Source organism: Castor canadensis, chromosome 3, assembly GCF_047511655.1.
Source record: "Castor canadensis chromosome 3, mCasCan1.hap1v2, whole genome shotgun sequence".
Lineage (NCBI taxonomy): Eukaryota > Metazoa > Chordata > Mammalia > Rodentia > Castoridae > Castor > Castor canadensis.
In genome coordinates this window covers 9,937,195-9,959,347 of record NC_133388.1, presented here as the reverse complement: position 1 = coordinate 9,959,347, position 22,153 = coordinate 9,937,195, and the positions used below count along the sequence as shown (strand labels likewise).

The 22,153-nt window shown below is 40.9% G+C and overlaps 2 protein-coding genes across 10 annotated transcripts in view; one reads left to right on the top strand and one right to left on the bottom strand.

The window, feature by feature from the left end:
• Positions 1-20,338, bottom strand: part of Wars1 (tryptophanyl-tRNA synthetase 1) — a 36,567-nt gene extending 16,229 nt beyond the window's left edge. Inside the window, exons 1-6 of one of the 4 annotated variants that reach the window (XM_020183545.2) lie at positions 20,235-20,326; positions 19,463-19,560; positions 19,253-19,369; positions 13,973-14,157; positions 7,519-7,732; positions 5,710-5,818 (exon numbers count right to left, since the gene is read on the bottom strand). In XM_020183545.2, coding sequence (XP_020039134.2) covers positions 5,710-5,818; positions 7,519-7,732; positions 13,973-14,083 — 434 coding nt within the window. In that variant the 5' untranslated portion in view covers positions 14,084-14,157; positions 19,253-19,369; positions 19,463-19,560; positions 20,235-20,326. Of the gene's footprint in view, positions 1-5,709; positions 5,819-7,518; positions 7,733-13,972; positions 14,158-19,252; positions 19,561-20,234 lie in introns of all 4 variants that reach the window. The other 3 variants (XM_074067166.1, XM_074067167.1, XM_020183547.2) reach the window with 3 other exon arrangements.
• A 73-nt stretch (positions 20,339-20,411) lies between these two features.
• Wdr25 (WD repeat domain 25) overlaps positions 20,412-22,153 on the top strand; it is a 138,493-nt gene continuing 136,751 nt past the window's right edge. The window contains exons 1-2 of one of the 6 annotated variants that reach the window (XM_074067160.1): positions 20,451-20,469; positions 21,823-21,861. The gene's annotated coding sequence lies outside the window, so the exon portion shown is untranslated. The other 5 variants (XM_074067161.1, XM_074067159.1, XM_074067162.1 and 2 more) reach the window with 5 other exon arrangements.

The window sequence follows — 22,153 nt, the reverse complement described above, 5'->3', positions numbered from 1 at the left end:
ATTTTTTTGGGGAAGGATCTTGGTACACAGCCCAGGCTGGCCTCCAACTAATCCTTCTACCTCAGTCTCCCTTAGTGCTGGGATTACAGACATGCACTACCACACCCAGGTGAACTTGCACATTTAATAAGCTTCCCAAGGGAATCTAATATTTAGCAAGGTGTGAAATCAACCAATACTCCTGGGTGTTAATGCTCTTTGTTTCTGGTGAAGTGTTCCAAATAAGAGAGGAAGAGCCATTTTCCCCAGAGTCTGATAACAGTATTTTAACAGTACCTTTTCCCATACCCTAAGCCAAGGTCACAGTGCTAGTCTCTGGCATTGGGTTTTGTGCTTAGTTTTTTTCTTTTTCTGTTTGATTTTGAGACAGGGTCTTGCTATATTTCCCAGGCTGGCCTTGAACTACTGATTCTCTTGCCTCATCCTCCAGAGTAGCTAGGAGCACCACCATGTGCTTGTTGCACTTAGTTTTGAATACTGCTTTTAAAATAAGGAAAATTCTTTGGTTTTCACAATTCACCAAATTAAGCTTTTATGGGTTTACAGAAAAGAGGAAAAATGTAAGGTGGGTGTGGTAGCTCATGCTTGTAATCCTAGCTACCAGGAGGTGGAGATTGAGAGGGGATTATGGTTTGAGGCCAGGCTGGGCAAAAAGTTCCTGAGCTCCCATCTGAACCGATAAAACCTGGGCATGGTGGCATGAACTTGTCATCCCAGCTACATGGGAAGTATAAATAGGAGGATAGTAGTCCAGGCAGGCCTGGGCAAAACTGTGAGATCCTGTTTGAAAAATGCTAAAGCAAAAAGGGCTGGGAGCGTGGCTCAAGTGGTAGAGCACCTGTCTAACATCACAAGGCCCTGAGTTCAAACCTCAGTACTGCTCAAATTAAAAAAAAAAAAAAAAAAAAAGAGAGGAAAATGCAGATGTCACAAGATGCTTTTCTGTGGTCACAGGTAGCATCTGAGAAGTCACTAGGGCCAGGCCATGGGGCAAGGAGCAAGGGGCTCCTGCAGTGTGCAGGAGACTTCCATCAGGGCCTCACCTCACTCAGAGGAGAGGAACCCGTCAGCTGCTCAGCTTTGCAGCTTGACAGGGCTGGTAGGTCTCATTTAACACCTGGTTTCCCTGATGACAACAATAAGTAGAGGGGCATTTTCAAATATGAGAAAGAGCAAATGTCTCCAGTCCTATTCCTCCCCGACTCAAGAGCCTACAGAATTGTACTCCGAAGGAAACAAAGTCACAAGGGCAATGAGAACCATAAAATATTAAGATACAAAGTTTAATAACAAAATGGCAAATCTTGAGCTAACATGGTCAAGGGTAAAATAGAGTGAGAGAGAAATAGTTATTCTTAGGAATGTTGTAAGAAGGGACGTGGCTACTGTTAGGGGATATTATGAATACTTGCATGACAAGGAATTAGGTAACCTTGATGAAATAGGCAAATTCCTAGAGAAACCACTGAAACTGACTCAAGAAGATACACAAAAACTGAATGGATCTTTAACAACCAAAACGACTGAATTAGTAATAAAAAACAAAAATAAACAAACAAACAAAAAACAAAAAAATACTTCCCACAAAGGAAAGTCCAAGGAGCTGGATGTGGTGACCCAGGCATCTGAGTTCAGCACTCAGAAGGGTGAACCTGGCTGGTGGAGTGGCTCAAGTGGTAGACTGCCTGCCTAGCAAGCGTGGACCCTTGAGCAGGATGATTGTGAGTTCAAGCTCAGCCTAGGCTATATAGTGAGGCCCTGTCTCAAAAAAAAAAAAACCTGAAGAGGGACTACTTTCTAACTTATTCTGTAGGCCTCTATTGTCCTAATACCAAAACCAGACCAAGATATAAAAATAAAACTATAGATGTATAGCCCTTATGAATATAGACATAAAAATCCTCAGTAACTCACAAATCAAACCCAGTAATATGTAAAAAAGATTATATACCACAATCAAGTGGGATTTGTCCCAGGAATGCAAGGTTGATTCAATATTCAAAAACTGGTAAATGTGATACATCCTATTAGTAAGGGGACAAAATCCACATGATCATATCAATAGGAAATAGAAAAATCATTTGATAACTCCAATGTCCTTTAAAAAAAAACACTCGACAAACTCGGAGAAAAGATGCAAGCTTGGTTAACATGATGAAGGCCATTTACAGAACACCAGAGCTAACATACTCAATGGTAACAGACTAAGGGCTTTCTCCCTATGATTGGGGATGAGACAAGGATGCATACTTTTACCATTACTATTCAATACTATACTGCAAGTTCTAGCCAGAACATTTAGGCAAGAAAAAGAAACCCAAACTGGAAAGAAATAGGTAAACTATCTTTATTCACAGGTGACATAATCCTTGTATATTGAAAATCATCTAGAATCCACATACAAAAAAAGAAAATAAAAAGAAAAAGTAAAGAAAAGAAATATTAGGACTAATACATAAATTCAGCAATGTTTCGATATATAAGGTCAGAAAATCAGTTGTATATTTCTATATAGTAGCAATGGACAAATTGGAAATAAAATTAAGAAAAATACCACTTATCATAGCATCAAAATCATAAAATCTTCAGAATAATCTAATCAAAGAACCATAGGACTTTTACATTGAAAACTATAAAACATCCCTGAAGAAAATAAAAGATGTGGGTCAGTGAAAAGACATCCCATGTGCATGGATTGGAAGACCTAGTATTTTATGATGGCAATACTCTCCAAACAGATTCAGGGCAATCTCTATCAAAATCCCCAGCTGCCTTAATTCATATGGGAATGCAAGAGGCCCAGAATACCAAAATAATCATGAAAAAGAACAAAGCTGGAAAACTCAAATTTTCTAACTTCAAAATTTTCTTTAAAGCTACAGTAATCAAGGCCTTGTGGTGCTAGCATAAGGAAAGATACACAGATCAGTGGAACAGAACTGACAGTCTAGAACTAAGCTCTCAAATACATGTACAAAGCCAGGCTTTAGTGGCTCACACCTGTAATCCTAGCTACTTGGGAGGCTGAGATCAGGAAGATCAAGGTTCGAGGCCAGCCACGGCAAATAGATCGTGAGACCCTATCTCCAAAATAGTCAAAGCAAAACAGATTGGGGATGTGGCTCAAGTGATAGAGTTCCTGTTTTGCAAGCACAAAGCTCTGAGTTCAAATCCCAGTCCCACCAAAAACCAACCAACCAACCAAACAAAAAAACGTTCAGAAGATTTCCTACAATGATGTCAAGAAAATTCAATAAGTGAAGAATAGTTTTTTTTAGAAAATGGTGCTGGGACAACTGAATATCCACATGCAAATGAAGAATGAAGTTGGAGCCCTGCTTCACAGACACAGACACACACAATCAAAAAGTACCACAGTCCTAAATGTAAGAGCTAAAACCATGAAATGCTCAGAAGAAAGCACAGGTGTAGCTCTTCATGACCTTGAATTTGGCTAAAGAATCAAAGAAAAATAAACTGGCTTCATCACAATTAAAAACTTTTGTACTTCAAAGGTCATTATCAATAGAAAAAAAAAAGTAAAAAGACAACTTATATGATGGGAACAAATATTTGCAAGTCTTCTATTGATAAAAAACTATTATTCAGAATACATAAAGACCTATTGTAACTCTAAAAATACCCAATTAAAAATGCAAAAGGATTTAAATAGACATTTTTTTTTTCAGTACTGGGGCTTGAACTTAGGGCCTACATCTTGACCCACTCCACCAGCCCTATTTTTTGTGAAGGGTTTTTTTGAGATAGGGTCTCATGAACTGTTTGCCCGAGCTGGTTTTGAACCACGATCCTCCTGATCTCTGCCTCCTGAGTAGCTAGGATTACAAGTGTGAGCAATAAACACCTTATTAAGGAAGATACAAAAATAGCCAATAAGCACATGAAAAGATGCTTAACATCATTGGTCACTACAATGATGAAATACAAACCACAAAACCACAGTGGGATACTGCTCAGACCTATTAGGATGGCTATGAAACAACAACATGGAAAATAACAAGTGTTGGTAGGTGTTGGTTAGGATGTGGAGAAACTGAGCCTGTGTATATTGCTGGTGGGAATGTAGAACAATACAGTCCCTATGGAAAAGTTTTGCCACTTTCTCAAAAAGTTAAATATAAGTTGTCATATGAGCCATCAATTCCACTCCCAGGTATACGCTCAAGAGAACTAAGAATATATGTCTACCCAAAAGCCTATACATTGTACAGAATGTTCAGAGCAGCATAAATGCTTTTTCTTTGGTTAAAAAAGTGAAAATAATCCAAATGTCCACCAACTGATGAATGGATAAAGTTATGGGGTATATCCATTTAAACAAACATTATTTGACATACAAAGGAATGAAGTACAAATGATCCCTGACTTAACGATGCAAAAGTGTACCCATATAATCATTCCATTCTTCACTTTTAGTTCAATATTCAACAGTTTATTATAAAACAGGTATTGTATCAGGTGATGTTGCCCTACTATAGGCTACTCTAAGTGTTCTGAGCTTATTTAAGGTATGCTAAACACGTAAAACATGAAGTAAAATGGACTAGCCAGGTGTGGTGGTGCACACCTGTAATCCTAGTCACTTGGCAGGAGAAGTTTGAGGCCAGTCTAGGCCACATAGTGAGACTGTTTCAACACTCCCCTTCCCCCCCGCAAAAGGATTTATTGGAACGTAACTCCATGGCAAGTTGAGGAGAAGCTGTACTGACCATGCTACAACATGGAGGAACCTTGAAACCATGCTAAATAGAAGAAGCCACAACAAGGGCACATAGTCTATGATCCCATTTATATGAAATTCCCAGAATAGGCCAATCCATAGAGATAGAAAGCAGATGAGTGGTTGCCAGCAGGTAGAGAAGGAAGAAATGGGGAGTGACCGCTAATGGGTAAGGGTTTCTTTTTTGGGTGATAAAAATGTTCTAGCAATAGATAATCATGATGGTTCTACAACACTGTGAATATATTAAAACTCACCAAATTAAATCTCAATTAAGGAAACACTGATTATATACTGCCTAGAGGCAGGGTTGAGCAGGGCCGGAGTTCTCTGCAGATAGAAAGTGAAGCGTTTGTACAGAATGTGGAATTCTGTCCTGGGTCTTCTTCTGTGACCATAAAGTACAAGCAGGACAGAACATGCTGACCTTGGGTCATGAACTCATGGTCAGAGCTTAGAAAACGGGCCTGCTAACCCCAGGATATGTGGGAGGGAGAGGCAGAAACTCTTGGATCTTGCCCATATGTTTTTGATGTTATCTGCACAGAATTTATGATCTGAGGCAAGGATACTCTGTTCTATGTACTTCTGTCAGTTTCTTTTTTTATCATTCATGGGCAGACTGGTACCACAGGAGGAACAGGGAAGTTTACTGTTTATTGCATGGGAAATACCGAACTTGGACATATGAATCTCTTATTTTCATGACGTTTTATAATTTATAGCATATAATTTGGCATGGATCAGTCTCATCTCCTAGGAATTAACCTCTATTTTGTGAGGTGGGTAGTTTACAAATGAACAACGTAAAGGCCTGAGGGTGAAGGGATAGCATGGTCCCACAAGAACTACTGATAGCACAGAGGGTGGGCCCCAGGTTTCTGACAACTGGGTTCCACTTTGACCATGGCACCAGGCAGCATGGGAGAAGAGTATCTCATGACTTTGTGAACGCAAAGGACCCTGACCTGTGTGAGAAGAAGATGCCTCTGCGCAGGAAGCGGTGTGGTCTCTGGCCGATGGCTCTCTCTATTCGGTTTATCAGCTCTTTGTCAATTTTACTGCTTCCAAATTGTACTGGAAAAAAAATTGGGAAACAGAAGACATGGAGTTCTTAGGCAGCAGGAGGCTTAGTGACCAGATATGACTGAAATGAAGGGGAAAAAGCTAGTGATCCATGCACAATCTTCATGACCCCAAATCTCTTTAGGCCTCTGGTTGCTGGTCCTTCTCCTCACACAAAGTAAAAGGTCCTTTGTATTAAAACAACAGCTGAGCTCATGATCAGCAAAACAGGGAACAAATTATAGAACAAAGCATGGTTGGGCTGAGATTGGATTCTGATGGGAAAAATACCTAGAAACTAGTCTGGATGGAAACTTCTTGCAAGCACATACATGCAGACATGTACACACACGTGGGTACATATAGCTGCTTAGTAAGGTACAGCTTGTATTTATTGACAACCATGACTTTACACATTCCTTAATTGTTGAAATGAATTCATGTCTGTTCTCAGGAGATTTTCCCTCATCGATGGTCTATACTTACATTATGGAAAATAGCTTTGACATAGATAAAAACTTATCTTTCTTTTTCTTTTTTCTCCCTTCTTCCTGGTGGTATTGGGGTTTGAACTTGCACTTGCTAGGCAGGCACTGTACCACTTAAGCCCCACCTCCAGCCCCAGTTGTTTCTTCTTTGATGATTGTCAATGATCTGAGTATTGGCTCTCAAAGGAATGAACAGGAAGACCTTTGAGGAAGGCCGTGACAGTGAGGACTTGCCAGCAAAGATGCCCATTTCATTAGACCTTTCCCAAGTTCCGCATTGCTCAAAAAAAGGGAAAAGCCTATCTACTTTAGACTATTATTTTGAAATAAGCTATCTACTACAGATTATTATTTTGAAATGAGTTTTATATGGTTATTTAATTTAAAAACAATCCTTTGGAAATATAATGCACAAACCAAGGGTTTTAGGATCTAATTTTTTCTTGGTATTGAGACTTCACTTTACTTATGATTAATTAAAAAATTTAAAATATCACATATAATCAAAGGAAATGAAATCAGTGTATTCAAGAAATACCTGCATTTCTGTTTGCTGCAGAGCTATTCACAATAGCCAAGAAAAGGAATCAACCTATGTTTCCATGAACAGATGAATGCATAAAGAAAATATGGTATATATACACAAGGGAATAGCACTCAGTCATAAAAGAATGGAATACTGTCATTTGTGACAACATAAATAAACATTGAGGACAAGTTAAATAAGCAGGGCACAGAAGAACAAACACTGCATGATCTTATCATATGTGGGATCTAAAAAAGTTGATCTCATAAGAGAGTAGAATATTGGCTATCAAAGGTTGGGGGAGGGCAGGCAGAGGGAAAGAAGAGGTTGGTTAATAGGTCCAAAGTTACAGTGAGACAGGAAGAATAAGTTCTTGTGTCTGAATATGCAGTAGGGTGAACACAGTCAATAATAATGTGCTACATATTTCAAAATGCTAGAGGAGAAGATACTGAATGTTCTCATCAAAAAGAAATGGTAAATGTTTGAAGCAATGAGCATTCTAATGTATACATGTACAGAAGGTAACACTGTACCCCATAGGTATGCATAATTATTGTGTGCCAATTAAAAATAAAATTAAAAAACATAAAAAAATTCTTGCAAACACTTAAATTTGTAAACATTGATGGAATCCACTCAATGGAGTGACTTTTAGATGTTGAGACTGTTCTTGGGGAAGAAAGAGGAGGTCGTACCAATGAGCTTGTCATAGTCGATGCCTTTTGCACTGCTTGTCCGTACTGTCCATGGGTCCACAAAATCCTCACTGGCTTCTGTGGCATCTGGGTCACTACTACTCACAGTTGATGGGTTTCCTGGAGGACAGTCAGCCTTGTAATCCTCCCCCATTGCAGCTTTGTAGCTCATTTTTAGTGACAACAACATCTTTACCGCACAATCAATTTCATCCTGAACAAAAGAAACAGAGGTGAAAGACAAAAATACCAATAACAGCTAATGTTTGCAGAATGCCTGTTTCATAGCAGGCACTGTGCTAAGAGTTTTCACACACACTATCTGGTGTGGGTTCCACAATCCTCCAAGGTGGGCATCACTGTTGGTCCTCTTCCTGTTGAGGAACCTGAGACCCAGGGACATGGAAGACTTTGCCCTTGGACACATAGAGTCAGAGCACAAACACATTCTACTTTTACCTGTTATTCTAATGTTACAGATTACTACCACAAACATGAGACAGTTGTAGTGACACAGAACACAGTGCCACTTATAAGGTTAATGAACTAAAGATTTCTCAAACACTACCGATGCCAGAGAACATCCATGCACTGAATTCTACACTGGGACTTGTTTTTTCATCCCACACAGGTTGAATATTTATGGAAACTTATCAATAATGCCACCAAGGATAGTAATGGTAATTCAAATATGTATCATATCAACAGATAAAAGCAAGGAAAAAAAATAAAGATAAAGGCTCTCTGGAGGGATTCTCTGGGAAATGGTTACATCACTATATTTTGAAGTCTATCGAGCTATCTCAAGTGTTTGCATCTTTATTGTTTTAAAATAGAAAACATATCCTTGGGTACTCTGGAAATCAATCAAAAACCCTTCTCTTTTAGAAGCCCACATTGGCCACCCCAGAAGCTTGGTGTTTAAAAGAGCAGGCTTAATTAAGCCGATTAGTTACACTATGCTCTAAAGTTCTAGTCTGGTAATTGTCTTATCTGGATTAGGTCACAAATATACACAGTCCAATTTGCTTGCCAAGGGAAATACAAACATTTCCATTTAAAGTTTATGCAGAATGTACTACACAGTGGGCTTCCTAGGGGAGAACTACTACAACACCAACCTTATTCAATATTCCGTGAGGCACGCACCCAGGCCACAAAGGACTGTGATTCTGGAATGGATGGTCTGCACTACAAACTACAAAATTATCTGGAACTGTCATCAAAGTGAGTTTGAACTGTGGAATCAATAACCCCATGGATATAATGGATACATGTATACATGGATAAGCTGTTTGCTCATGTTAGATAGGTATGTTCTATTCATCTTGTTTCTGTAGGGCCTAGGCTGTGTTTACAATAAAATAAATATTTAGCAAGTATAAACTATCGAATTATCTATGGGAAGACTAGCTTTGCTTTGAAGTATACTTAGTCAATATCTTTTCATCACTAGCTGTGTTGACAGTTCATACTCTATCTGCTCTAATTCTACTTGCAACTAGGAGGCTCTGTAAAGTTCAAGCATTTAACCAATGCCCCTGTTCAAGGACCATCTGTAATCTTGAACTAGATTGAAGTAGGCAAGCAGACTTGCCTTGTCTGCTTTCTTATTTTCAATCTAACATGGACTAGAACACTGAAAAGCTGACGTTCTCATGAAAAAGACTACATATATATATAACATCTCATATTTTTTTTATTCGTTTATTCATATGTGTATACATTGTTTGGGCCATTTCTCCCACTTTTCCCCTCCTTCTCCCCCGCAACCCCTCTTGCTTCCAGGCAGAAACTGTTCTGCCCTTATCTCTAATTTTGTTGAAGAGAAAGTAAAAGCAATAATAAGAAAGACAAAGAGTTTTTGCTAGCTGAGATAAGGATAGTTATACAGAGATTCCTAGCATTGCTTCCATGTACAAATGTGTTACATCCCAAGTTGATTCATCTCTAACTGACCTTTTTACTAGTTCCTGATCCCCTTCTCATATTGACCTCTGTTGCTTTAAGGTTTTTGTATTAGTTCCTCTGCAGTGGGGACATCAAATACTATCATGTTTTGGGTTTCTTACCTATCCCCATACCTCTCGTGTGTGTTCTCCCCTTATCATGTGACCCAAGTTCAAACACATTGCTCTATTTACCCTAGATCTAAAGTCCGAATATGAGGGAGAACATACGATTTTTGGTCTTCTGAGCCTGGCTAACCTCACTCAGAATGATGTTCTCTAGTTCCATTCATTTACTTGTGAATAATAAGATTTCATTCTTCTTCATGGCTGAGTAAAATTCCATTGTGTATAAATACCGTATTTTCTTAATCCATTTGTCAGTAATGGGGCATCTTGGCAATTTCCATAACTTGGCTATTGTGAATAGCGCTGCAATAAACATGGGTGTGCAAATGCCTCTGGAGTAACCTGTGTCGCATTCCTTTGCGTATATCCCCAGGAGTGGTATTGCTGGATCATATGGCAGATCTATGTCTAGATTTTTAAGAAGCCTCCAATTTTTTTTCCAGAGTGGTTGCACTAGTTTGCATGAGTATGAGGGTTCCTTTTTCCCCACATCCACACAAAGACCTGTTGTTAGTGGTGTTTTTAATGATGGCTATTCTAACAGGGGTGAGGTGGAATGTTAGTGTGGTTTTAACTTGCATTTCCTTTAACATCTCATATTATATATAGTCAAACACAGCTGAACCATCCAGAGGGGCAGAGGCTAAAGGGTATGAGGATGGTTTCCCGGTGTTGTTGCGTAGCTATGGATGAAAGTTCATTCAGCTGCCTGCTTGTGATCGCCGTGCTTCTCTGTACGCATGATGTATTCACTCTGTGAACCAGTGCCATTTTTTCTATCCTATTCAAACTGTTCACATCTCTGCCACTGTCTCTCTTCCCTACCCCCAGATTCTGACCTATTTTCTGAAGGCACCCCCTGCTTTTGTGAGCTGTTGTTACTGAAAGACAGGATCTTATGGAAAGAACCTCGAGGACCATGACCTTGATGAAGGGCAGCAGACGGCTGAGGAGATGTCATTGAGTTGCCCTGACGTACTGTCACTCTCAATGTAGCTCAGCTATTGTGTTAAAAGTTAGTTTCTAAGACATCAAGTGCTGCTATTATATGCACATTTTAAGGTTAGATACAAGATTACTTCTGAACTTTTCATCATTTAACTCTGGTTTCATTGTGTAACCTCTGATCTCACTACTGTGTGTTCACTGAGTGCAGTAGTCATAGAATATACTTGAAAGACTTATTTTAAATTGTATCAAGATTTGCTTCTTAGTGGGGCATGATGCCTGTAATCCCAGCACTAGGGAGGATGAGTAGGAAGATCCAGAGTTATAGGCCAGCCTGAGTTACATAGGGAGATCCCATCACAAAAAAAAAAAAAAAAAAAAAAAAGACTGGGGGTGTGGCTCAAGTGGTAGAGCAATTGCCTAGTAAATATAAGGCCCTGAGTTAAAAAAAAAGAAAATTACTAACTAAAAACACTTACTAAATGTTATTCAAATGCTAAATGAACAAAAATACCATTGTTAGCTTCCCAAAATAGTAGCATAATAGAATAAATCAACATATGGGTCCTTTATTTTAGATTTTTGTTTATGAGAGCAACTTACCCCAATCCACTGAACCTTACCTGGTAAGTAAATCTCCTGTAAATAATCATTTTTTTGACATTACTTTCTTTCAGTACTACTTATTTTTTTTAAATATAATTGTTTATTTCTCAGAGATGAAGGAATGGTATTGCACCCATGACACCAGAGCAGGGTGGGAAAAAGAAAGGAAAGGAACATACAGTGGTCAAACCAGTTCTTGGGAATTAAAAATGAAAGGAGAAATGAAAGACAATAGGAGAGTTAAAAGTTGAGGAACTATCCCTGAAAGAAGAACCAAAAGAAAAAGAAATGAAAAGTAGAAGTGAAAACATAAGAAAACCAGAGAACTAGTTTCTGATTAAAGTCTATAGACAGAGAAAGAGAAAATGCAGAAGGGGTCAAAGAAACAATGGATTTCTGAGAATTAAAGGTCAAGAGTCTCTAGTTTGCTGAGAGCTTTGAGCCCATCTAGGAATTTCAGAACACTACAACAGACCTTGCAGCTTCCAGAGAACAAAAAGGCATCTGACTTCTTCCCAGCAAGTCTGCAGGCCCCTCAATGACCATGGAGCCAGAGCCTCAGAATTACAAGGGAAAGTCACTTTGGAGGGAAGAGAGAATTCCATACTTAGCCTAGTTATATTTTTTTAAATTGTTAGGTTAAAAAAAAATTCAGACATGCAGAGCTCAAAAAATCATTTCCATTGCAGTAATTTTTTCAGAAACCATTACACCTGTTTAGCCAAGAAAGAGTAAAGAGGAATAGGACATAAGATCAGGAAATGGGGGACTCAACAGACAGAGGCAAAAGGAACCTTGGGCCAAGATGGGCAGTGTGGGAGGCAAGAGTCACCAGTCCAAAAGGAAGCTGGCAGAGGTCCTGGGAGAGACCTCCCCTAAAAGATAACTCAATAGATTAATTGATGTATGTTGAGGGCAGAGCCTGAGCTAGTCCTGCGCATGTTCTGAGAAATGTGTCATTAGGTGACTTTGTTGTTGTGCAAACAACAGAATGCACACTTAAACAAACCTAGATGGTACAGGTCCATCACTTGATGTAGCCTCTTGATGCAATCAAGTCATTTGGTAAACATGGTATGTAGGAGGCTGTGCACACTGTTTTACTGTAAACTTATTTATTTTTTTAAATAAGTAGGAGTACATCCTGAAATGACAATTAAAAAGTACAGTAAAAATATAAACCAGGGCTGGGGATGTAGCTCAGTGGTAGAGCACTTGCTTAGCATGTACCAGGCACTGGGTTCCATCTCCAATACCACTACCAAAGCAAAAACAAAAATTCACAACAAAATAGCCAAAATCAAACCAAACCAAAAGACTATAAACTAGTAACATGGTGGTTATTATCACAATCAAGTATTATGTGCTGTACATATTGTATGTGCTATCCTTTTTTATGACTGGCAGTATAGTAGGTGTGTCCATCAGCACACGTGTGTAATGCATTCCATTACAAGGTTACAGTGGTGACTGTGTCATTAGGTGATAAGAAACTTTTAGTTCTATGGAACCACCATTGTATATGTGAACGGTCTTTAAGTGCAATATTGTTAAGCGGTGCATGACTGTGCATTATCATTTGTACATAAAAAGGTAGGCAAACAGAAATTAAGACAAATATTAACTCCAGAGAAAACAAAGCTGGGCAGGGAAGGACAAATACTCATACTCATACTTGATGGTTCAGGTGTCTACATGTTTACATAGCATGATAATATTGCTACTAATAATGACCTAACTAGAAACACAACCAGTATACAGTGGGAGACTGGAAGGACAGGAAGTGTTTGAAAGTATGAATTCTGAAATTTATGCCCCAAACTTGAATATCAACAAGAAGGAAGGAAAAAAGCATATTTAGAGGTATGGGGAGTACACACCTAAAGAATCAGCTAAAAGAACTGAAAATATTTGTGTCTGGGAACAGGAAATGGGGAAGGATGGGCTGGAGGGCTGTGGTATAGACCACCCTCCATATCTGTGGGTTCTGTATCCTAGGGTTCACCAACTTCAGATTGAAAATACTTGGAAAAAATGCATCTCTACTGGACATGTATAGACTTTTGTTATTATCACATAAACTTTATAGTATAGCAGCTCCTTATATAGAATTTACCTTTGAGTAAGTATTATAATATAGAGATGACTTAAAAGTATAGAGAAGTATGTACGTGTATAGGTTATATGTAAACACTATGGTGTGTGTGTGTGTTTGAGACAGGGTCTTACTATGTGGCTGAGACTGGCCTAGAACTCGCTATGTAGCCCAGGATGGCCTTGAACTTGCCATCTTCCTAGTTCAGTCTCTTGAGTGCTAGGATTACAGATGTGCACCACCACATTGGGCTACAACACTGTTTTAGGAGGATTTTTTTTTTTTTTTTTTTTTTTAGAGGCACTGGGGTTTGAACTCAGGGCCTCATGCTTGGTTGGCAGGTGCTCCACTGCCAAGCCACTCCACCAGCCTCTAGCTGTTTTAAATAAGAGACTTGGGTACTGATGGATTTTAGTATCCTTGGGGGTCCTGGGACCAATTCCCTGGGGGTACCAAGGGATTACTGCATTTCACAAAGGCTTTCAGAACAATGGCTTTTTAGACTACAGGCATGATAATGATGACAATATAATTTAAAATTATAACCAAAGTGTGTGTGTGTATAACCCATAAAAACAAAACAAAACCAAAAAAAAAAAAAAAGAAAAAAAATTATAAAAATACCACCTTTGGTCATTGAAGGAGCAGACTCTTCTAAAACAACTTAACCCTATAGATGTGGGAGACTCAGATTACATGTGTTGTAAAGCCCAACAAAACCACCTACTTTTGATGCCTTTTTAGCTTTAAGGGACTTCACGAGTGCCCCCTGAGCAGCTATGCTGTTGAACAGTTCCAGAGGAGAGGTACAGGGCTCGCCATTGGCCACGTCTGACATCTTCCAGGTTCACAGCTGACTAGGGTGTGGAGCACTTGTTCTGCAGTCAACACAACTCTGTGAAGAAAAAGAAACTGGGGTGGGGGAGGATGAGATTAGTAGATAATTGCAGCTATTTTTTTTTTTCCTCTAATCCTTTTTTCAGGTTGTGAGTTATAGTACAGGAAATGGATAATATGACATAAAAGAAGAACAAGTGCTGCTGGTGAGGACTAAAGTAGTTGCTATGACATACTTACTTGTGATCAGCAAAGGAGGACCCTCTGAGTGAAGACTAAGTTTGATGCCCCATCCTTACCCACTGCCCATAGCAAAGGAGGGACTTGTGTTTACTTAGGAAAGAAGTACCAGTGAAGTCTATGTTCACTAGAGCTAAAAACATTTGGCAAACTACTGTTTGTTCTTTATCTTAGCTGCTTTGGGGACAAATTCTCAGGCCTTTGCAGCCATAACCAATGTACCACTGCTAAGCAAATGGCTTCTAATTGGACAGCTGCTCTGGTCTCAGGCTTAGTGAGCTCTGTGAAGAGAACAGAACTTACCTGTGCTGGGTTCCAAATGAGGTAACCTGCAGCCTACCCATTCCATATGCTGTCTTACTTGACTACAAACCTTTGAGGAACACATGTCTGAGCCTTCTATCAGGCATTGTTTTCTATTAACCTTGAAAAAGGTTCCTTCTTAAGTCAGTCAATTCCCTTTTCTCAGTGTCAGTTTCCTAATCTATAAAATAGCATCACTGAGAAAGAAAAATAGAGGGGACGAACCAATTCAGGTTATAATACATATATACATAGAAATGTCACAATGAAACTCCCTGTATAGTTATCTTAAACAAAATGTCTTTTTTAAAAAAAACGGAGAACAGGAAAGTAAAACAAGTCCTTCTGGGGGGTTGGTACCATTGGGAAGTGGGAGGATATAAAGACAGTGAATGTAGTGGAAATATTATGTACTTATGTATGGAAATGGAAAAATGAGAGTTGCTGAAACCATTGCAGGAATGGGGTAGGGGGTTAAAGGAGAATGATGTGGGGGTAAATTTAAATATGTATACTGTAAGAACTTTTGTAAATGTCACAATGTACCCCCAGTACAATAATATGATAATAAAAAATAAAATACTAAAAAAATTAATATCACCAAGAACTTTTTCCACATGTTAAGGACTATTACAAGAAGAAATCAGTAAAAAATGACATGGGAGCACTTTGTAAACTGTAAAGCAAGATGCAAACACAGTGTGAGTCTTGTTACTGCCCTGGGTTTTGTTTCTAAGGTTCCAGAGCTCCACTGACCTCCAGCTTCATCTTAATTTGCTGCAACACCTTGAAAGAGAGAGTGGTGATAAAGCAGCAGCTTATGGTCAAGCCCCTAATTCTGAGTACTTCCACCCTGGTATTGTTGTAAGCATCTTATATACACCAATGTACTTGAGCCTTACCAGAATCCTGTGTGATGGATTTGTTCTCTCATCTCACAGATGAGAAACAGAGGGTTACAAAGCTTGTCCAACACACACAGAGATGGACTACGAACTCAAGCAGTAGTCTCAACCACTGTCCTACAAACTACTTAACTCTCTGAGTTGAACATACAAATTTGAGGTGTAATTTATTTTTAACTTGTTCAATTTGTTTAAAAAGATGTATGAATTTTAACATCAATCTTTAAGACAAAAATTAGTCTTATTTATGACACAAATTAAAATCCCACCTTAACCAAATACATAAATTTGATTTTATCAACATTAAGAAAGTCTCTCCAAAATCTTCTAGGTTGCTTACAATAAAATATATTTTTTACAAAATGATTTTAACTGTATAGAGAAAAATACTAAAGGACAAAGAAAAATACTACTGCTAGTATGATAATAAAGAATTAAACCTAGTTGAAAATTTCTGTCAGTGAAAGTAAAAGGAAGAACATGCTACTTGAATTCTTTGAAAGGAGGATATGTACCAGCATTTTGTTAATGAATGATATCAATCTTCATATAACTCAATGAAATCATAATACTGAAACCAGGATGGGACAGCAGCCAGTTTCTTTTATTACTTGCTGAGAATCACCATAATTCCCAGAAAGGGAACGCTGGTGAGATAACTGACTGGGGTAACAAGGTGTTCCTAGCATAGGGAGGCCCATAAAAAAAGAGGAATGCAGAAGTACCTTTTTCTTAGTGCCAGAGAGGAAAAATAACTCAGGCTCCCATTTATGTCCCAGCTATAAGCAGATGAAATTAGTCATTATTCATTTCTCTCTGGGGATGTTTGTTGGGGACCAGGCATGGACCCTGGACTGGGAAATAATGGAGATTGCAGAGCCTCTCCATAGTAGGAGTTTGCAAAACCTCTCTTACTATATTTTTCCCAGTACCTGGTGTCTTGACCTTTGTTCCCGCATCTCCTTGAAGAAAACAACCTGCTGTGTCCACATACCAGCCCCCTGATGAAAAACTAGATAAAGTAACAGAACTATTTGGAAACTCCCGGATGCCAGATTAATCAGTACCTTAGATAAGGTGTCTTGAGTGCCTTGGTGATTCCAGAACTGACGTGTTGTAATTAAGCTTCCATAGCCTTAGGAAAATTAGCCCACCAGACCTCATTTCTTTTACCTTAGATCAAAGAATTGTTGAAGCTTGATTTTTACCTGAGTCTTTTCCTTGTACTGACCTATAAAATAAACTCTGGCTCAGGTAGGCGCTCACGTTTCCCACCAGGAACGTGTAGCCCTCCTGATCCCAGTTTTCTGTGTTATGCTTACACCTGTGTGTTCTTTTATTTCTCATTCCCTGTCGCTTCTAGTCAGGTTCACGCAGCATACCCATGCAGGTTGTGGGCAGATGTTTGTCCGTATCAGATAACAAAGAAAGCAATACAAAATAATCCAACCACGAATGATCCAGAATCAAGCTCAAACCCCAAATACTGACCTGAGTCCAGCCCCCCTCTCCCTGCCCCCAGACTGTACATGCTTTCTGTAGCAGACAGAAGGCTGATGGCTCAAGGAACCCAGCCCACCCTTCTGAGTTCCAGGAAGTCAAGGCCATGGGCTGTCAGAATTCCAGCTGTTCCTGCTGCCTGAAATATCTTACCCTCCTTTGCCAGGACACTGATGAATATCTTTCTAACTCAAATCTCAACTCTTCACAGCCTTTCTTGACCCCTGCACCTCTGGGTCCATCTTCTGTGATCTCCCAGCATTTCCTTCATAAATTTATTAGTATCTGGTATACAGTTTTCAACAAATCTTTACTGAATGCATGAATTGCAGAAGTCACTTAGTCCAACATTTTCCTCTTATAATGTCTTTATAAGTATCTGTTCTAGGTAAAGGTTGATTTCCCTGTCTGGACTTTAGTCAGCTTTTTATTTAATGTCCTGATACTATGTTGAGCCTTCTGAGATCTGGGGAGAGCCATGTTTCCTGGAGCCTTCCAGGTCATGTACCCTAGTTCATTGCTAACATCTGCAATGTTAGCACAGGAGGATGGTGCCTCCTTCTGTACTTCCCTTAATTCTGCCCTTCCAAAAATGTGGGATCCTGCATGGACAGCTATAGATAGTGGCAGTAAGATCAAATTGAATAGGATCCGAATTAAGTATTGATCAAAATTACCTTAAAAAATTCCTAGGAAAAGTGTCAGGCAGAATAGAATAACTGAGTCAGCTTGGGATAGCCAGTCTCCTCCCAATGCAACCAAACCAGTAACTGTTTCTTTGATACAGGATAGGCTAGAGGAGCTGGGCCTGTATTCAGGCTCCATGTTGCAGAGACAAATATGCATCTTTAAATATCAGAATCTCATTTTAGAAGAGAAATGTGGGAAGTAAATCAGCCTGAGGGAGTAGCAGATGATGCTCCCATGATCACAAGACTCACACTCAGCTTGCTGGAGTTACCACACTAGATACAACTTGTGTGTATGATGCAACTTCTTGAGTAAGTGCTGAAGGAGTGGTCTGAGACAAGAGGAACAGAACTACCACCTCCTTCATTTTATGATGCATTTCTCCACTTACCCATTTAGTGTGTGAATGGCTTCCTTTCTCCCCCACCTAGTCAACATCCACCTTACTTATTAGCTAACTTTCAGTTAATTTTATAAATTGAAAAAAGTTAAAATTTAATTGTTTAACTTCAGAGCTTTTCAGCCTGGAGTTTAGAACCTCTGAAAGACATCAAAGTTTGCATGTGCACTGGGTGTATATGGTTTTAGGTAGAGTATCAATTTTTATTACCCTTTCAAAGGGGTCTGAAATACCCAAAGTTTAAGGACCACTGTCTTATGGGTGTAGCACATTAACTCCAAATGGGGAGTTGAGTCTTTGATAAGGAAAGTCTTTTGATACAACATGGAAGGAGAAAATAAAGTTACAAACATGAAGTATCTATTAAGTTCTTTAAACCAAGGCATTAGGAACATAAACAGACAAACTACCTACTTCATACCAGACCTCTGAGGAAAAAGCTGCAAGAGTTCTTACACTCCCAAGTCCTCTCTTTCAGGACCTTTAATCTTATGCTCATTTGGAAAGGTCCCATTGTTCTGGATGAGCATAACAGGCACTTAAAGAAATGATACAGTAAGGGCAGAAGGAATGGAAAGAAGAATGACTGGGCTGAAGTGAAATCATCACAGATAAGATATACTAAACTGTAATCTGGAAAAGAGTGACATCAAAATAGCTAATTTAGACCTGATTGGAAGAGCAGGTGGCCCAAGAAAGTCTCTGAATGCCCAGGAGGTGGAAATGTGGCCTCAGAGTGTGGGTTTTGGACTAATGAATTCCGAAAGGACCAAGAAAAGAAGACCTCTTAGGAGAAAACTTTTTGTTCCTGGTAGGCAAGGGTTCTACCAACTGAGCTACATTTCCAGCCCCATGAACATTATTTTAAAAGGAAAGGAAACTGAGTTACATGAAGTCAGGCATTAGCTACTTTTGGGCATCACAATAAGGATGTCAACATGTTCAGATGCTATTTAAGAAGGCAGCATCACTGAAAGATATGATAGCTGACATGAAGGTGCTGAAAAGCAAGCTCTGAACCAAGCAGGCAATTCCCTACCCACTATCTCCACTCCCTATGGAAACAGGAAGCATGAGAGTACTAAAACAACTAAAAACAAGCTCTAAGCCTGGCAAAGATGGCAAAACATACCCTGGTTGTGAGAGACACCGCAGAGGTGGCCACTGGTCACACTGGGCAGTTGAGCAGCTGAGAATGGCCAGCCTAGATGGGGGTGGTCTTTAATACTCTTCTCTTTCTTTCAGTTTCCTTTTTTAGAAAAGGAAATTCAGGTTATAATATCTTTCCTGTCTTATCCCGCCCCTTCAACCCGTGCACGTAGGAGTTTCTTAGAAATCACACAGATTCTCGAAACAATTCAGCCTCTTGACCAGCCTCCTTGATGAGCCTGTCCAATCAGAGGCGGGTTGGCTGCGGGCTCTGGATGAGATCAGTGAAACCTTCAAAACAACAAAGCGATTTATCTGTAGTTGCATCAGCACCCCTTCACTAGGTTGATCGCCACATAACTGCCCTGCCCTCTGCCTGTTCCCCACCCTCAACACCATTGCAACTGTGCTCAGGTGTAGTCACGGGGTAGGGGGCAGACAGCCTGTAAATTCCCTGCGGCTGCTGTGCTCTGAGGCGCCGCAGTGTAGTGGAAAGCTCGAGTTCGGGGGTCAGAGAACCCTGGGTTTCAATCCCAGCTTGGGCATCTTCTTGCTTTGCAAGGCACATTACTTCCCTGCCTCGTTTTCCTCACTTGTGAAATAGGCATAAAGAGGATTCCTAACACTACCTGGATGAGACTCCCCTTGACACTACAGGCAATGCCCCTGGCGCATAGCAAGCACCAAGCAACAGTGGGGGCCCCCTCTTCTCGAGAAAGGGGAAGAGACTGGAGACGACGAAGGGTCGGTGCTGGCAGGGGTGGTAGACATGCCAGTCGGCGGCGCTCGGAGAAGGGCGAGATGGGCAGTGGCAGCCTTCGCGACCCATCAGGACAGCGAGCCGGCTCTAAGGAGGGCATCCCGAACCCAGGCATGCGGGCACTCCCCAGAAGGCCAGTGCTCCGGGAGCCGCCCTAGCGTCCCTCCCTAGCTTTCATCGCCCGGGTTGCCCTCCCCTCACTTACCTGGCCCTACCAGGCCAGTGAGCGCTGCCGGCTCAGCCACGGGTTACCTCCTGGGCGTCCCTGGAAACGCCGTCCGGCCGGAACTACTTCCGGATTTAACGCGGTATCATTGGCTGTTCGTGCGAGGGTGGGGCGGAGCCAGTCTTTGATTGGCTGGAAGCACGGTGTCGCGGCGGAACGCGACTCGGCGGCGGAGTGCAGATCGGACCACCTAGGGAAGTACCGAGCGCTTCCGGTGCGTGTGGTGAGCTGCGGGTCCCTGGGCGGGAGGGTGTTGGGTTCATGCCGCGTCCAGCGCGCTCCTCGCCTCTCATCGCGGGTCTTTCATCACTGCTAGCCTTTCTTTCGGTTTTGGTTCCTTCCAAAAGCGCTGTGCTCCGAACCATCCTTACCTCTTACTACTGACAGCGCCACTAACTTCTGTTCATCCTTCAAAACCCATCTCTGGTCGTATCTCCGTTGTCTGTGGCCTCTGGGATCCTGGAGGATGTGTTTAGTTTCTGTCCACATTTGACCCAACATAGGGCCTGACACAGAGTGGGTTATCTGAAAATGTTTGTTGTATGGGAATATTCCGATTTTACTTCATCTGCACCCCTTAGCACCATCTATTTCACAAATAGGACTAGACTTCGGGGATCTTCGAGCAGTGAACAAACTTACAAAAATGGCTTGCCCTCGTGGAGCTGACTTGTTGGTGTCCCCGTAGACTCTTCTCCAACGCTGGTACCTTTTTCCCTATCTGGCTGCCGCGGTCTTGGTTGAACCACGCCCCCTATTAAAAATTTCTTCTTTCATCGTAGAAACAAAAGGCAGCAGTCACCTCCTAAATTGTGTTATTCCCGTAAGTTCCCAATCTTCTCCATTTTTGTCTTGTTTTCTTGAACCATCCTGACTCCTCTCATCTGGTGGTGTTGGTTCTATTCAGTATTCAGTGCGGGGCAACCCCTCTGCTCCTTCTCTTCGTCTTCGGTTTGAGGCCTGCATTAGCTCCCCTGTGTGGCTCTGTAGCCCAGGCCCAGCTGCCCTCACTCTCCTCTGCTTCACTTTTCTTTCTTCTTCTTTTTCTTTTTTTTTTTTTTTTCAGTACTGGGGCTTGAACTCAGGGCCTACACTTTATGCCATTCCACCAGCCCTTTTTGTATTAGGTATTTTTGAGATAGGGACTCGTGAACTATTTGCCCAGGCTGGCTTTGAACTGTGAACCTCCTGATCTCTGCCTCCGGAGTGGCTAGGATTATAGGTGTGAGCCACCATGGCCCGGCTACTTTTTCTCTTTTGAGTTTTCCCTTCCTGACATCGTCTGGCTCACTTATCTGGGGTCTGTCTTTCCCCCTGCATGTGAATTTGGTGAGCACAGGACATCATTTAGCTTCTCCCACTGTGGCAGAGTCTCTGGTGCCCAGTGTGTAGAGCTCGGTGAGGAGCTAATGCACTGGCAATGTTTGTTGAATGAGTGATGACAGGTATGGAACGGAGTGTGTCAGGAGTCCTGTTGTCCACTCTCGTGTTCATTCAGAGCTTGCTGCTTTGACTTGTTAGAGAGTAGAGTCAACAGGCCACACTGCTCTCTGATTTTCCTCCGTAGGCCTCTCCTGGGAGTGGACCACTGGTGACAACTACACAGGTGAGAATCCATCCTCATGGCCAAGCACAAGCATCCTGGTGGGTGCCCCTTGACAGGAAGGAGTTGTGGTGGGTGCGCCTGGGCCATGAGTTGAGACTGGCCCCAGGACCTGGCTGAGTATTTAGGTACCAAATCATTCATATTCCATTAGTCTATAATTAGTCCACCATGTTGAATTAGTTCCATTTGAGGGCTGGCTGGTTTTGGAAGTCTTATTTCGATGATAACTTTGCATGTGGGTGTTCGTACCTACCTGGATTACCTCCTAGCAGGAGCACCATTATAGGAGGAG